This window comes from Diadema antillarum, unplaced genomic scaffold, assembly GCF_040938485.1.
Source record: "Diadema antillarum isolate AM-2024a unplaced genomic scaffold, OU_Dant_1.0 scf00000001, whole genome shotgun sequence".
Taxonomy (NCBI): domain Eukaryota; kingdom Metazoa; phylum Echinodermata; class Echinoidea; order Diadematoida; family Diadematidae; genus Diadema; species Diadema antillarum.
The window spans coordinates 1,270,773-1,285,704 of record NW_027270890.1 but is presented as its reverse complement, the minus strand read 5'-3'; the positions used below and the strand labels follow the sequence as shown (position 1 = coordinate 1,285,704).

Here is a 14,932-nt window from a genome sequence, read left to right as displayed (position 1 = left end):
TATGTTTTGTAGGGTGTTTTTATTTTTATCCTACAACATGTGGTCAGACTATGTATTTTATTACGTAAGTCTCCGATCGAGACTACATGTCTCATCGGGTGTAATATGAGATCCCGCTGGTCACGTGTGTGGCAATTCGTTGGCGCGTTTTGTGTGTGTGAAAAGGATTTTTCACAACCCTCGAATATTCAAGAATTTCGCGGAAATTCTTCCTTTCGGACTTATCAGAATAATGAAAGAACAGAAGGATAGAAGATCCGCTGGCGTGGCCGCGGAAAAAGAAAACAAAGAGAAGAAAACTGACCGCGCAGCGGCAGAATCTTCGGGCGAAAACAGAGCAGCAATGGAGTCACAACAGGCGGTGAGTGCTAGCCAAGCTGACCGCGCAGCGGCAGCGAAAGGTAGGGCTGCCAACACGGGCCGTGGACGGGGAGTACCGGCGGTGATGGAGGCTGGCGACCGCGTGGCGGTAGCGGCGACTCGGCCTCGGATTGCTACGAAATCCAACTCGTCAAAGTTGACAAATGATAACTTTGGGACCGTAAACAGTCGTCTTGATAGACTCGAAGGCTTGCTCTGTCAGTTCATGGAGGCTCTTCCCAGTAAAAGGGAAGGGGTGGCAGGCATGGGACATGCACAGTCAGACCGACATCTTGATCGCGGTGCCAGTGGAAGTGATTCAGCCTCTGCTTCAACTTCTAGCGTTAGTGCAGATTATGACTTGGCACATACAGAAGAAATGGATATTGAGGATGATGACATGGTGCATGCCTTGAGTGCAGGGCATAGCTCAGAGCTGGAGTCGTGCGTGGATAGGGCAGAAGCACAGACAGTACCAGCTTTTGCTGCTAAATTTGCGGTGGCATCAGATATTGGACAGCCTCTTGATGAGGAGCTAGCAAGCTCTGTCAACTACTTGATGAGCCATCATCTGGACGAGAAAGTGCTCGATGAGACAAGTAGCAAATACCCAGTGCCGTCGAACTGTCGAGGGATCGACACCCCGAAAGTGAATCAGACGATCTGGGACAACCTCTCTGCCCCTGTTCGTACGAAGGATGTGAAACTTCAGAGGGTCCAAAAATCCCTAACAAGAGGTATCTCAGCTTATGTCAGCCTGCTCGATCCAAGCAACATATCTCCCGAACAGCAAGACGTTCTAGCTTTGTTGTGCAACGCAAACTTTGAGATGAATGCTCTTCGTAAAGAATTGATCAAGCCGGATCTGAACACGAAATTTACTCATCTCTGCAAACCAACAAACCCTGTAACCAAGTATCTCTTTGGGGATGACTTGGGCAAGCAAGTAAAGGACTTGCAAGACCAGCACAAAGCGGCGGCCGGAGTGATGAGAGGCGGGTTTAAAAGACCCAAGCCGGCCTATCACCCCTACCCAAGCCAGGGGTCTCAACGCAGATACAAGGAAGCTGGTTGGGTGTCGCGGACATCCTACGCGGATTCGTCAGGGAGCACATCTAGGCCTTTTTTAGGCCAACGAAACCAGTGGAGGAAGAGGACTCCACAAGCTCCCCATACGTTTACCCCGACAGCGTCTCGAGAGGGACGCCAAGCCCCACAGTACCGGAAGCTCGGCCAAGGGCAGGGCAGGATGAAATAGAGCAACTCCCAAACAGTGATGAGGTAAGGGAGACGATAACATCTAATGTCAATGATATTGCAGTCGGAGGTCGACTGAAGCTACATATGCACAACTAGGGAGAGCTTACATCTGATACATATATTTTGCAAGCTGTACAGGGCTACAAGCTTGAATTTGACCCAGCTAAATATCCCCCTTGTAGGGAAAAACCCGTTCATGAATTCAAAAGAAATTCTGAGGAAATGGCCTCAATTCAGGAAGAAATCAACAAGCTGGTTGAGAAAAATGTCATAGAAGCATGTGAACATGTAGAAGGGGAATTCATATCAAATATTTTCACAAGGCCAAAGAAGAATGGCGGCCTCAGGGTCATCTTGGATTTGACAGAATTAAACAAGAGTATTTTGTATCAGCATTTTAAGATGGATAATATCAAGACAGCTCTACCTCTTATTTCTCCGGGAGATTATTTAGCTTCAGTCGATCTCTGAGACGCATACTTCACGGTTCCTATCCACCCAGATTCTCGAAAATTCCTGAGATTTACATGGCAGGGAAGGTTATGGCAATTTCAAGCACTTCCCAGTGGGCTTAGTTCAGCACCAAGGCTCTTTACAAAACTGCTAAAGCCTGTTTTGGCAACGCTCAGGGAGCAGGGCCACATTGTAATTGCATATCTAGATGACACACTTATCATTGCAAAAACTGCCGAGGAAATGCAGGCAGCAGTGAGCGCAACTACTAAGTTGCTATCAAATTTGGGGTTTATTGTTCACCCTGAAAAATCAGTTTTAGAGCCTACTCATGAGATTACCTTTCTGGGTTTCAATCTGAACACTCTGGATATGAGTGTTAGGCTTCCAAAAGAAAAACAGGAGAACATAAAGCAGTCTTGTAAAGAACTGTTGGCTACTGAGAAACCTGTTATCAGAACAGTTGCGAAGGTTATTGGACAACTAGTGGCATCATTCCCAGCAGTACAATATGGCCCTCTCTATTATAGAGCCTCAGAGAGAGACAAGATTCTTGCCCTTGCAAGGAACAAGGGACATTTCGATAGGCATATGACCTTGTCAAGAGAAAGCATCCATGAAATTCAGTGGTGGATATGGAACCTTGAGTCACAGTTTAGCCCAATGCAGAGGGCAAAACCAGATGTGGAAATCCACACAGATGCCAGTGGTAAAGGCTGGGGGGCAACAAATCTGTGCACTTCAACAGGTGGCAGATGGAATAGTGATGAGTTGAAAGAGGCAAATCAGAATAAAATTAACCTGCTAGAAATGGTTGTAATAGCGCCACCTTGTGTCAGAAGTATGAACGTGTTCAGCAATAAACCACAATACAGTGCAGTCTATAACCCGGCACCAAGGTGTACACTCGTAGTGTCAATCCGAGTGAAGATATCACAAATATGGCGACGAGGTCGGGATGAGCGGAATCCCAAGCTTGTTTTTCGAGTAGATTATGATGTCTACCGTCCCACTGAGATGTTTTTGAGGACTATTAGTGGAGTTTAAGCTTAAATTTCCGACTGATTATTTTTGGATTCAACACGTACCGTTGGTGAGACTGTCAAGAATAGGAATCCAAGATGGCGGCGCCCAGTGGCTACATTGGACGACTGGGTGAGTTCCAACAAAGTCGTGAGACTTTTAGTGCCTATGTGGAACGTTTGGAGTTATTTTTTGCCGCAAACAATATAGTAGAGATAGATGCTACTGATGAAGAGTCTGTGCGTAAAAACTGTGAAATTCAGACCAAAATGAGGGCAATTTTTCTCACTGAAGTTGGCCCTGCAGTGTATGAAACTGTCAAAAATCTCCTGGCACCGGGAAAGCCAAAAGACACATCACTCCAAGTGATACTGAATAAACTAAGGGATCATTTTGACCCTAAACCGCTGGAGATTGCGGAAAGCTACCGTTTTGGCACTAGATGTCAACTGCCAGAAGAGGACATCGCGAATTTCGTGGTGGCATTGAAGAAATTATCAATCCACTGTAACTTTGGAGATTTCCAAGATCGTGCTTTGAGAGATCGGTTTGTGTGCGGTCTTCGGAGTGAGAGGATACGCAGCAAGTTGATGACAATGTCCAATCTTACTTTTGATGTGGCATGTAGCACTGCAATCCAGATGGACTTGGCTGAAAAAGGGTCTAAGGCAGTGCGGCCGTCAGCCTCAGCGCAGCACCAGTCATCAGGGGAAGTTCACAAGATGTACCATCCCGCCCAAAAGACAAATAAAGCGAAGTCACACAAGTCAAGCACAGGGACAAGTAACCATGGTAACAGGACAGGGAAGCCTTGTTACCGATGCTCAGGACAGCACTCGCCAATGAACTGCCCATTTAAGAATGCAGAGTGTTATTCGTGCAAGAAGAAAGGGCATATCGCCAGCGCTTGTCGAAACAAAAACAAGCCTACTTCAAAGCAGACCAGATCTTCTGGATCCACAAGCGGACATCGTCAATCACTACATACCCTCGAGCAGGAACCTACCACTGAGGAGGACGAACTTGCTATATACACGATATATAGTAATTCAACAGCTACCGGTAAACCAGCCAGAGCACAAAACGGATCATTTTCAGTTTGTGTGGAGCTAGGAGGAGCCCCTGTAACAATGGAAATCGATACCGGAGCATCAGTGAGTGTGATACCAGAAGCAGTGTACATGGAAAAGCTGAAGCAGATTCCTTTAGACGCGAAGCGAATCGAGTTGCGCAGCTACTCTGGAGAGAAAATCCCAGTGTTGGGTAGCGTTCAGGTCCCAGTCACATATAAGGGGCAACAGGCAGATTTGCCGTTGGTGGTCGTCAAGGGAGATAAGCCAGCATTGTTGGGTAGAAATTGGCTACAAACCTTGAAGCTCAACTGGAGTGACATCTTCCATGTTCGCGTAAACTTCAAGTGTGCGGAGGACGTGATCAAACAGCATCCTAAAGTGTTCAGCGCCCAAGGAGAACAAATCACAGGTCACAAGGCGAAAGTTCGTGTGAAGCCGGACGCTAGTCCCGTACATTGTAAAGCTCGTGCTGTGCCGTATGCACTCAAAGAAAAAGTAGAAAAAGAACTGAAAAGACTTGAGTCTGAAAACATTATCAGCAAGGTAGACAATAGTGAATGGGCAACACCCATTGTAGTAGTACCTAAGTCAGACGGAAGTGTCAGAATCTGTGGTGATTATAAGGTCACCATAAACCAGGTACTGGAAGGTAACATGCCAGACACACTACCCACTGCAGAAGATCTGTTTAGTACCCTCACCGGCGGGCAGGTCTTTACCAAAATGGACTTGACAAATGCCTATTTACAGTTAGGTGTAGATGATGAATCAAAGTCTAAATTGACAATCAATACACATTTGGGTCTATTTGAATTTAATAGGCTTCCTTTTGGCATATCCACAGCTCCTGGAATTTTCCAAGGGGTCATGACAGAAATCCTTGAAGGGATTGAGGGTGTGGTATGTTACCTCGATGATATCTTGGTCTCAGCTCCAGATAAGAGCACACATGATGAGAAACTGCTAGAGGTACTGAAACGCCTCGAGAAACACAATGTTCGTGTCAAACCACAGAAGTGTGAGTTTTTCAAGGACTCAGTAGAGTACTTAGGACACAGAGTTGACAAGGATGGCTTACACCCCATGAAGTGTAAGGTGGATGCCATCAAGAACGCGCCCACCCCCAGGAACATCTCTGAGCTCAGATCATTTTTGGGACTCGTGCAGTACTATGGGAAGTTCATGCAAAATTTGGCTACCATATTGCACCCTCTAAATGAGCTCCTGAAGAATGATGTACCCTGGAGGTGGACACGTGAGTGTGAAGAAGCGTTCAAACTGTGCAAATCTCAGTTGGCAGAGAGTACCATGCTTGTACACTATGATGTAAACAAACCAGTGAAGTTGCAGTGTGATGCCTCACCATATGGTGTAGGGGCTGTGATTTCACATGTGTTAGAAAATGGGGAAGAGAGACCCATAGCCTTCGCATCCCGAACACTCAGTACCAGTGAAAGAAACTATGCGCAGATTGAGCGTGAAGCGCTTGCTTTGATTTTTGGTGTTCGCAGGTTTCACAAATACCTCTATGGCAGACGGTTTGTAATTGAAACAGACCATAAACCATTGACAGCCATTCTAAATCCAACTGCGCATGTTCCAACACTGGCTGCAGCTAGGATGCAAAGGTGGGCCCTCATACTGTCAGCATATCAATATGACATTCAATACAGAAGGTCAGCGGAGCACGGTAACGCTGATGCAATGTCTAGGTTACCCCTGGCATCAGAAGTGACTCCAAACCCAGAGGACTTGTTCTATTTCTCCTATGTAGATGAGTTGCCAGTCACAGCAGATGACATTAGGAAGGCAACCCAAACAGACAAAGTGTTGTCAAAGGTGAAGGAGTACGTACAAAATGGATGGCCAAACCACATGTCAAACACTGAACTCAAACCATTCTTTGTACGGAGAAATGAACTCTCAATAGATCAAGGTTGTGTGATGTGGGGATCTAGGGTGATAATCCCTGAGAAGTACAGAGACAAACTGTTAGGAGATCTGCATGATCAGCACATGGGTATGTGCCTGACCAAGAGCTTGGCGAGAAGCTATTTGTGGTGGCCAGGTCTTGATAAGGACATTGAACATATAGTAGAACAGTGTAGTACGTGTCAAGTAGTAGGAAAACAACCCCCAAAGGTACCATTGCAGCCATGGAAATGGCCGAGTAGAGTGTGGCAGAGGCTACACATAGACTATGCAGAGATAGAGAAGCAAAACTTGTTGATTGTGATAGATAGTCACTCCAAGTGGGTTGAGGTGTTTCCGATGAACAAAACAACCTCAAGCAAAACAATAGACGTTTTGCGGGGATTGTTCGCATCCTACGGTTTCCCTGAAGAAATTGTGTCTGACAACGGACCCCAATTCTGTTCAGAAGACTTTACCCAGTTTTTGAAAAACAATGGTGTAAAGCACACTAGGGTACCCCCGTACCATCCAGCTTCAAACGGAGCAGCTGAGCGCACAGTGCAAATTGTGAAACGCGCGCTAGTGAAGCAAATGCTTGACCAAAATCCAAAGAAAAGACAGTTATCACTGTCACACAAACTAGCCAATTTTCTGATAACATACAGAAACACACCTCATACCACTACGGGGCAGACACCAGCAGAACTGTTCCTGAAAAGAAAACCAAACACAAGGTTCACACTGCTCAAACCAAACTTGGCTAAAACTGTAGAGGAAAAACAAGAAAAACAAAAGGAAAATCATGATAGAGGTAGAGTGAAAGAAAGATGTGTGGAGGTAAACCAAAAAGTTAAGGTGAAAAACCAGCATCAAAAGTGGGTGAAATGGTCACCAGGAAGGGTTGTGAGAAAATGTGGGCCAAGAACCTACATGGTCAAGATGTTCGGTAGTGGGAAAGTGAAAATGGTACACATTGATCACATGATGACAATGAAAATGGCTGAGTTAGGAACAGAGGAGAAACCAGATGAATCAGAAAATGTGACTATGACTGAAACACATGCACAAATGCATGAAAATGAAGTACATGAACGTACAAATGATAGTGAGGGATTGAACCAACATGTAAATGGAAGTTCAAATGTGAGTAGCAGTCAAACTGCTGGACTAGAGACTAGTGAAACAGATGTAGGTCAGAGACTGACCCCACCGCAATCAGAGGTAGGTGGGTCAGCCACGTTTGGACAAGGAAGGTATCCAGTCAGGAAAAGAAAACCTGTGGTCAAATTTGATGCATAAACAGAAATGCCAAAATTGTAGTTTATGCATTTGTTTGTTTTTGTTTTGATGTTATATTGCTAAATTTGCAGATGGAGTAATGCAAAATACAGCAATAACAAAAGTGTTGCACAAATAATCTGTTCATACAGTGGGCTCTTGTAATAACAAACTCATTGGGCCCATTACAAATATTGTGTTTGTCAGTGTTTCCCTTATAATGAGAGTACACTGTATATGTTGCAAAATTTTTGCATATAAAAGAAAAAAAAAAAGGGAATTTGAAATAGTTTGTAAAAAGGCATACATGTATCTAATTTTAAGTTGATTTTTTATCATTACAAAAAAAAAAATGTAGCACCAATGCAATGAAAGTTGAACATACAGGTAATTATAGATTATACCTGAAATGTTTTTGTTAACATTCAAATTTTGGTACATGCATACATGTACATTTCTGCAAACTCACAGCTGTTTATAATCTGTAGTTCAAGTTTAAATGTTGATGAAAAAAAAAAACAACTGGAATTTATATTTAAATAATGCCAGATAAATGTTTCATGAAACTGAGTGTTTTATGTACACCGGAAGTTGAGTTTAAAGTGGCACTGATAATATGTATAACAGATTTGAAAATCTATAAATACAAGTGTATATTGTACATGCGGGTCACAGGAGATGTACTACTTTATTAAGAAGTCACATGACAAGCATGTACTTATCATATTTTGAGGATGTATTTGATTGAGATTGAAGGCATCACAGATTTTGATGATATTCTAAACTCACATTATAACTGGTATTACCTTGGTTACCCATTTACTGTTCTAAGGTGACATGATATTTGATTGTATAATGATAGACACACACACACAAATGAGTGAAAATGATTATAGGACACATTTTGAACAAAAGCACAGTTGTAAACATTTTCTATGTGAAAGAAATGTTTTATTTAGAAAGGAAAAGTGATCCTTTATGGAGTTAACATTTTGATATTATGCATTGCATGGGTAACAAAGTTATATGACAAGGCAAAAAAAAAAAAAAAAAAAAAATGCATAAGCCTGCATTACAGTTATTTTAGCCTTTTATATATATTATATTGTAACCACACATGTACTCACATGTATGTAAACAGAACTTTTTTATTAAGAAGGGAGGAGTTGTAATAGCGCCACCTTGTGTCAGAAGTATGAACGTGTTCAGCAATAAACCACAATACAGTGCAGTCTATAACCCGGCACCAAGGTGTACACTCGTAGTGTCAATCCGAGTGAAGATATCACAATGGTAGCAGTTAGTCATGGGCTAAAAGCCTTTTGCTCAGAGAAAAGGAGCAATCATGTACTTGTTAGAGCAGATAACATAACGGCTGTCGCATATCTGAACAATATGGGTGGCACAAAATCTCCTGAATGTAATCAAATGGCCAATGATATTTGGGAATGGTGTATTAGTAAGGACATCTGGCTTACAGCTGCTCATCTACCTGGGCGATTGAATATTGAAGCAGATCGCATGTCTCGAAAATTCTCGGACAGCACAGAATGGATGTTGAATAAGAGCATATTTCAACGAATAATCAGGAGATTTGGTGTGCCTGAAATTGACATGTTTGCCTCCCGCCTGAATAAACAGGTAGACCGATATATTTCTTGGAGGCCTGAACCAGAGGCCTGGGCAGTAGATGCCTTCACAGTTGATTGGAGTCAGTTGGATTTTTATGCCTTTCCCCCGTTCAATCTAGTGCCAATGTGCTTGCAGAAAATTCAGAAGGATAAGGCATGTGGGATTTTAGTGGTGCCCAATTGGCCAACACAGGTTTGGTACCCTATCCTTAAGAGTATGCTGGTTGAGGAACCCATGTTAATTCGAAAGAGTAAGACATTATTATGTCAACCAGTTTCAGGCACCCCACATCCTTTGAATAATCACTTGTCTCTATTATGTTGCAGGCTTGGAAGGGACTTTACGCAGAGCAAGGCCTCACACAAAGGACAATAGACATCATAGCTGCGTCGTGGAAAGGATCCACTAAAGCACAGTACCAGGTGTACATCAGAAAATGGAAAAGATTTTGTGCAGAGAGACACATTAATTATTTGAATGTCCAAGTTTGTGATGTCCTTGCATTTCTTACAAATATGTTAGACAAAGAAAAAGTTGGATACAGTAGCCTGAATACAGCCAGGAGTGCCCTTTCCACGTTTCTCATAGTTGATGGTGGACGACAGCCTCTTGGGTCGCACCCACTTGTAAATAGGTTTATGAAAGGAGTTTTTCATTTAAAGCCGCCTGCTCCTCGCTACTCTTCTATCTGGGATGTTAAAGTCGTCTTGGACTACCTCAGAAAGCTGTCTCCATCCAAGGCACTTAATCTGAAGCAACTTACTCAGAAATTGACTATGCTGGTAGCACTTGTTTCTGCACAAAGGGTGCAGTCTCTTCATGTTATCCACCTGGACAGGATGAGGTGGAAAAAATCATCTGTTGAGATTTCTTTTGAGAACACACTGAAACAAAACAAGCCTGGAAATACGGGATTCAGTGTCACACTAAATGCGTACCCTCCAGATAGGAGATTGTGCATAGTGAATTATATGAAAGAGTATGTGCAGCGGACACAGAATCTAAGAGGGATGGAGAGACATTTGTTAGTAGCTTACAAGCAGCCTCACCGTCGTGCATCAAAGCAAACAATTGCACGTTGGATTAAGACTGTCCTACATGACGCTGGTGTCGATACACAGATCTTCAGTGCTCACTCCACAAGGGCGGCCTCTACGTCAGCAGCACAAAGGAGTGAGGTGCCTGTGTCAGAAATCCTCTCAAGGGCTGGATGGGTGGCTGAGAAGACATTCCGAAAGTTTTATTGCAAGCCCTTACAAGATACTAACCAATTTGCCCAGGCTTTACTGAAAATGTGACTTGGCAACTTCAGTCTGCATATGGAATGGCAGTCTGCACAGAGTGCACAGGTATGTCTGTCTGTAGTGATGCCGTTAATGGCTTACAGATGTATTGTTCTGTACGTGACTACAGGGCTTTGAAATCTCATATTACACCCGATGAGACATGTAGTCTCGATCGGAGACTTACGTAATAAAATAGGAAGATTAAATGAGAACTTACCTGTTTGAAATCTAATCTTGATTTTATAAGTAAGTCGTAGAGAAGAGACTACATCCCTCCTCTTCCCACCCTGCGACTTGCGTAGCCTTATGCAGGTAAAGTTCTCAACATCTTCATCTTCCTATCAATATATCCTGTAGTCTCGTACAGCTTTAAAAAATTGCCACACACGTGACCAGCGGGATCTCATATTACACCCGATGAGACATGTAGTCTCTTCTCTACGACTTACTTATAAAATCAAGATTAAATTTCAAACAGGTAAGTTCTCATTTAATCTTCCTATTATGTTTAGGTAATTTCTGATATCATGTTTTTGTCACTTTTGCTGACCAATGTTTTCAGTTTGGCCACAGAACTGTTTTTGTTGACACTACCTTTTACGTTTTACTCCGTAATATGGAGAGTATATTTGTGTTGAGATGTGTGGGTTTGTATAGCAGTTTTAGGAAAGGGAAATGTGCTCAAATCATAAGGATATTGAAATAAGTAAGTAAAATTATTGGTGTGCAATATTTATGGGATGGTATCTGTAGACAGAAAATTATTAGGAAGGATGAGTATATAATCTCATGCACAAATCATCCCCTGTCTGGGAAATAGTGCAAATGCAAATGCCATGCCACACTCTCGGGCGTGAGTACATGTTCTTTACCACTCGCATTCTTGTTTGTGCTGTAGCCTAGCTGTAGCTGTTACATTCTTGTATGCCCTCCACCTGGCACATTTTTGTGTGTGCTGTTTCAGCCACATTCTCTGTGGGATGTTGTTCAATTTGTTGAGTCTATTTAACCCTATTCCTACCGGAAAGGGGGAGGGGGGCATTTTGGCCCCCCCTCGACGTTTCGCGTGATTATTTCACAATGCGTGATGCTCTCGCCGTGACGTTTTATGACTTTTTTCTTTCAAGTATCGCGCAACTTTTGAGACCAAATTTGTTGCTCCCGGGAATATCGTATTGAAGCCACGCCCCTTTGAAAAAAATTCGTCGACCCAAAAATCGCTCAAAAACATGATTTTGTGTACAAATCCAATGTAAATTGTGTTTTTGCAATTAATTCACATATTGGTAATAATAAATATTTTTGCTTTCAAAGGCTGAAAATGATCTATTTTAGCCTGATTATGCTTAAAAAATATTAAATGACAAATTTTGACGAAAAAAACCCGAGAAAAAAAATTCAAAAAACAAGGAAATACATAAGAAATTCAATAAACAATAAAATACATTGGAAATAATTATGAATCTGAATTTTTCCTTCAATATCATTGTTGAGAATATTGAAAAGAATATATTCACCAAAAATTAGAAGTCTTGGTGCTTAAAATTTTTTGATTTATAGGCAAAAAAAATATTTTTGCATAAATTAGCATAAATTAATTAATATAATATACATAAATGAAAATTTGAAAAATTTAACTATACAGTCTTGTAGATTACATTGGCCTCTACCTTACTGGAAATTTTCGCAAGGATCGCGCAATCCGAGGCCAAGATCTGAAGGAGGGGCCAAAAAGGTCCCCCCGGTGGTTTCAAGTCCCTCAAAAAACCCGGTGGGATTAGGGTTAAGAGGAGTTTTATGCAGGTTGTAACCCTTTTATTCATAGTAGTGTTTCAGATTTTTAAAGATGATATGTCAGTATTTGTTTGTATGTGCTGCATCAGCCTTATTTTTTTCCCCCGTATTTCATTATATTTTACAACTGCTGTTATATATATAATGCCTGGACAGATAAAAAAACAAAAAACAAAAACAGGTGCAATATTGGATGTCATGGATGTATACTCCGTTACTGAGTGTTAAGTCTCTCTGTGTTACTTTCTATGAATTATTGATGTGTGTTGGTATTTTCTGTACATCATTCGGAAATGTATGTTTTATATGTGTATCTATGTACATTGTATGCCACTTGAATCACAAAAATTTTCCATTTTATGGACAATAAATAAATGAAATGAAATGAAATCTGTCACTCTACTTAATAAAAAAATGCAAAGGTTCTGTCGTGGGGGAGGGGATATTATCTCCTTTCAATTAACTCTTTCCCAATGGCGTAGGCGGGGGGGGGGGGGGGGGGGGGGGGGGGGGGATGGGGCAGTCCCCCCTTCCCCCCCCCCCCCCCCCCCCCCCCCGGGATTTGAAAGGCGGAAACAAATATAATGCGGAATGACAATTTCCAAATTTTCCACAAAAAGTGTGCTTCAGATCACTTTATTTCAATTCTAAAAAGTCAAAAGCATCCTCCCCCTAAAGCTCTACCTCACTATACGTTGTACATACACAGAGATGATGCACACTCGCAATAAGAGCCATTTAACACTTCAATGGAAAAAAAACTTTGTGTTTGAATTATTATTTTTGGAAGGGGCTGCAAATAATTCAAGTACAGTTAATTGTATTGCACCAAACATTTGCACCAGATCGCTGAATTTCAGGTCTGAAAATACAAAATCTTGGTTTGGGAGGAGAAATGCCCCTTATGTCCACCCTCGTGTGCATGCTTTTTCTGTTTGATTGCTTAACAGACAGCGTTCATAATATTCAGTGTAAGAACAAATACAAGAAGTTTATTTACATTACACCATTTTATAGGCATATTGTTCAATAGTGATTTACATCAAAATGCACTGCTACCTTAGTGGGACTGTTCAAGTCGATAAAAAATGCAAAAACCTGCATCAAATTGCACCATTTACAACATCAAAATGCAAAAAGTTCTCACCATGGGAGGGGGACACCCCCTCCGACACTCTCCCCCTCTCTCACTCCGCTCACTCTTGCTTGGTCGCGTTCATGATATTCAGTGTAAGAATTAATACAAGAAGTTTATTTAAATGATATCATTTATAGGCACATTGTTCACTAACAATTAACATCAAAATGTACAATATGTGTACTGCTACCTTAAGCAAGTGGGACTGTTACAAGTTGATAAAACAAGCAAAAACATGTATGCATCAAATTGCACCATTTACAACATCAAAATGCAATTTCAGTTCTCACCGTGCTAGGGGGGGACGACCCCCTCCCACACCCTCCCCCCTTGCTCGCTCCGCTTGCTCGGGCTCGGTCGCGCTCATGACATCAGTGTAAGAATCAATAATACAAGAAGTTTATTTCAATGATATCATTTATAGGCACTTGTTCAATAACAATTTACAACAAAATGTACTGCTACCTTAAACAAGTGGGACTGTTTCAAGTCAATAAAACGTGCAAAAACCTGCATCAAATTGCACCATTTACAACATCAAACCAAAAAAACAAAAAAACAAGTTCTCACTGTGCCAGGAGGGACAACCCCCTCCCACACACTCCCCCCTCGCTCACTCCGCTCGCTCTTGCTTGGTCGCATTTATGATATGCAGTGTATATGTTAAAACAGGAAGTTTATTTTGACGATACTATTTTGTAGGCAATTGTTCAATAATAATCCACATCAAAATATACTGCTACTTTTAAACAAGTGGGACTGTTTCAAGTCGATAAAACAAGCAAAAACATGCATCAAATTGCACCATTTACAACATCAAAATGGAAAAACTCTCACACCGTGGGAGGGGGGAAACCCCCTTCCACATCACCCCCCCCCCCCCCCCCCCCCTCGCTAACTCCGTTCTCTCGGGCTCGGTAAACTAAAAGCCCCACTCCCCCCCCCCCCCCCCCCCAAAAAAAAGATGAAATCCTAGCTATGCCGCGGCGTAGCTAGGCGCGCCCGGTGTCCTTTCTCCGCTTGGTTTCCCTAAAAAAAACCTAAAAGTCGGGGGATTGAGAGATTACTTAATTCCAAATGTCTGTCCAAAAAATCTTGTTACATTTCGAGTCAAAACGCACCCCTGTTGAAAAAAAGCTGGTGACGCCCCTGTTACCCTACCCTTGCTAGCTTACGAACGGGTTCATTGTTATGACAGGAATAGTTGAAATATGGAGTATAAAAACTCTGATCTGAATTATAGACATTATGCTTACTTACTGTATGTGCACTCAGAATTATTCAGAAGTTTTTGTCAATCTAAAGTCAGAGTGTACTGAGTCTAAGGATAGGATCGAGCACAGAAGGGGAGGGTGCGGGAGGGGGTTGACCGAAAGATCAGTCTGTATCTGGTCGTCGGGGATATGTTACGTGGAGACTGCGTCTGGCTTCATGGATCCCCTCCTATCCTCCGGAGAGCGATAACATAAAAAAAAATTAAAGACTCCTCCGGACAGACGGATCTTTCTGTCTAGGCAGGGGGTATCTTATTTTTGTTTGTCCCAAATTGCACCCAAAATGCACTCTTATTTTGCGTGTTTCCGTGACTGCGCTTTTGCCTGCCAAGTACGACATTACTCTTATCAGAGGGATGTACTCATCGGAAGAAGAAGAAGTATCCCCCTCCAACTCCCATTGCCAAGCAAGAGATATTTTGCATTTTCAGAATTGAAATTCAACAA

The 14,932-nt window shown here is 42.2% G+C and overlaps 2 protein-coding genes across 2 annotated transcripts in view; one reads left to right on the top strand and one right to left on the bottom strand.

Moving 5' to 3' along the window:
* LOC139716887 (ferrochelatase, mitochondrial-like) overlaps positions 1-14,932 on the bottom strand; it is a 140,150-nt gene that overhangs the window by 124,733 nt on the left and 485 nt on the right. The gene's annotated exons all lie outside the window — the stretch shown is intronic.
* On the top strand, positions 478-2,121 carry LOC139716786 (uncharacterized). Its single transcript, XM_071628354.1, has one exon. It carries the CDS (start codon positions 587-589, stop codon positions 1,616-1,618), a length of 1,032 nt encoding a protein of 343 aa, XP_071484455.1. The 5' UTR covers positions 478-586; the 3' UTR covers positions 1,619-2,121.